General features: G+C 46.3%; 1 protein-coding gene across 1 annotated transcript; it reads right to left on the bottom strand.

The window, feature by feature from the left end:
* Positions 1–611: 611 nt before the first annotated feature.
* F5891DRAFT_1075412 (uncharacterized protein) lies at positions 612–1,264 on the bottom strand. The gene has a single exon (XM_041363374.1). The coding sequence runs from the start codon at positions 1,102–1,104 to the stop codon at positions 760–762; it is 345 nt and encodes a 114-aa protein (XP_041217163.1). The 5' UTR covers positions 1,105–1,264; the 3' UTR covers positions 612–759.
* Between the last annotated feature and the right edge of the window lie 980 nt (positions 1,265–2,244).

The following is a 2,244-nucleotide window of genomic DNA, read 5'->3' as shown; positions in this document are numbered from 1 at the left end:
CCCCAGAACCTTCAAACAGTAGCTTCAGTACCCCCGTACGTTTCGCGTCGGACCCTGCAAGAGAAGCACGCGCTGATTCCACAGCAGGTCGTGCACCGGCACTTCCAAACTTCTTTTTTTTTGGATGCTTTTCCTTTTTTCTTCTCTTCGAAACACCTGCCGCCGGAATGTCACGATGAGGGTTCTGAATGGACGAATTGCTGCGCGAGGAGTCACGCTGGCTACGCAAAGAGCGCGAGAGTTTCCCAAGAGTGTGTTCCTGTCCTTTTCCATGCCCAGCCTGTTGTCCCTGCTCATTCGCCGTCTCTCTGCTTCGGCTTTTATCTTTTCCCAAGTCCACAATTTGACTCTGGCCTTGGCTCTGGCTTTGGTTTGAGTCCGCGTCCGAGTTGGCATTTAAAACACCAGCAGAAACGCCAAATGCTCGTCTTCTGCAAGTGAGTGCACTGATAGCAATGGAGCGTGCATTTTGGAGACGGTGCATTCGAAAGTCGTAGTTCAAAACTTCAGCTTTTCGAGTTAAACGAAAAGCTTTTTGATGGGCGCTTATTTACATGAAATCAAATTGCTCATTACGTCATGCCATCTTCAAGTAGTCCAAATCGTTTAGGAACTAGGGGTCGGCGTTGCCGACGTGAACCTTGCTCACATTCCGTCTTTTTCTAGCTCTATCGTGCTCGTTTAGTCTGGCTTCGTCCCAGGATTTCTTCTGACATCACTATATAGCTACTACTACATTGTTTCTTTCAGTGTACTGCACTATGGTACCTTGTTTTCTGTCAGACTGTCTGTCCTCGAGAAACGCTTTTTCGTTTCCTCCGCGAGTCGCTCAATCCTGTTATCTTCTATCCGAAGGTCTTCATTTGGATGTTGAAGGAATAGATCATTGTCGAAGTCTCTGAGAAGACGTATGCATTCTCGGCCGTGACTTCTGGATAGTGCGACGTATGCATTGAAGGGAGATAGGCGAAAACATGTCGTTCTTCCAATGTCCACTAAAACGTGATCAATCGTCTGTCCTTGTGCTTTAAAGTCGGTAAATACGTAAGCTGGTGTTACAGGGAGTTGACGCCGCGTGATTCTTGTAGAAGGACCTGTGCCCATGGAAAATTTAATTTCGCAAGGTAACACTGGTATGTGCTGAGGCAGAAGTCCGTGCAATGGCGGTAAATCGCAGAAGTCGAGGTGAATGATAACAAATGCAGGGGGATAACGCAAGAATGCTCTCTTTGCTTCCACAGCGTTGCTCCCAATCTTTGGCTCTCTGGGATCCAGAACGATATCAGTAATTCGACCTCGTGACCCGTTGGACAGATTCGCTCTGGTTGCTATGTTGCGGCGTAAAATTATAGGATTAATTTTTATTTATTCATCACATTATTACCAACATATTAACAAAAAAGGGAGTTGTCCGAAAACGACGAATATTGGAAGGGAAGCGCGCTAGCTTCGCCCTGTGGGCGGAGCTCTGTGCGCGAGGGAGTTGCACGGTCTAAGTTATTACTTTGTTATTCAGAAAACGACAAGTATTGGAAGGGAAATCGGAGGTAGGTGATAAGTTCGCATCATCGTATCACGTTGTATGGCGTCACTGTATTTACTATTATTTGGAAATCACATAAAATGATCCATGTGAACCTGACCTTGCTTCGCAAGGTAATAATCTAACCGGTGCTGGCGCCATTGCGCATGCACCAGTGAAATTTATCCAAACGCCAGAAGTAACTACATCGATCAAGTCAGCAACGAACTGCGTGTCATACTCATATTCTGCATCGACAACTTAATGCTAATGTGAAAGTGACAGAAACACGACTCGCCATCCAGTTATGCCACTCCTTGACTAGCCTATCGACGCTCTTGTGGCAACACTGTGGCGGCGCCGTTGCAATGAGATGCATGCCAAAGCAGTAAGGACGACGACGAAGAGGAAACGCATAATCTGTGCGAGGTGACATGAGCTTTGCACTATGGAAATTTAACTAATATCACTGAGGTAAGGGGTACGCCGCTAAACATGGCTTGCGTGAGAATAGTTCTATCGGTTTGACAGTTTGGATGCGCCTAGTGCATGTGGTATGTCAGAAGAACCTTGGAAGTTTAACTATCGGCTTGGCAGATTGGTTGCGCCTGGTAAATGAACTTGGCCATGAGGATGTGGGAAGAATATATTGGAGGTACAAATCTTTTCAAAAATCATTGGGAGTCCCGGGATAAACAATTCAGAATCCAAGACTGGAAGCC

The sequence above is a fragment of the Suillus fuscotomentosus genome, assembly GCF_016647785.1.
Source record: "Suillus fuscotomentosus strain FC203 chromosome Unknown F5891scaffold_179, whole genome shotgun sequence".
In the NCBI taxonomy this organism is placed as follows: domain Eukaryota; kingdom Fungi; phylum Basidiomycota; class Agaricomycetes; order Boletales; family Suillaceae; genus Suillus; species Suillus fuscotomentosus.
Note: the sequence above shows the minus strand (reverse complement) of the source record. Positions and strands in the feature narration are given on the sequence as shown.

Excerpts from the sequence above, each read along its gene's own strand:
- F5891DRAFT_1075412 (XM_041363374.1), bottom strand. The coding sequence starts at position 1,104 with ATGGGCACAGGTCCTTCTACAAGAATCACGCGGCGTCAACTCCCTGTA.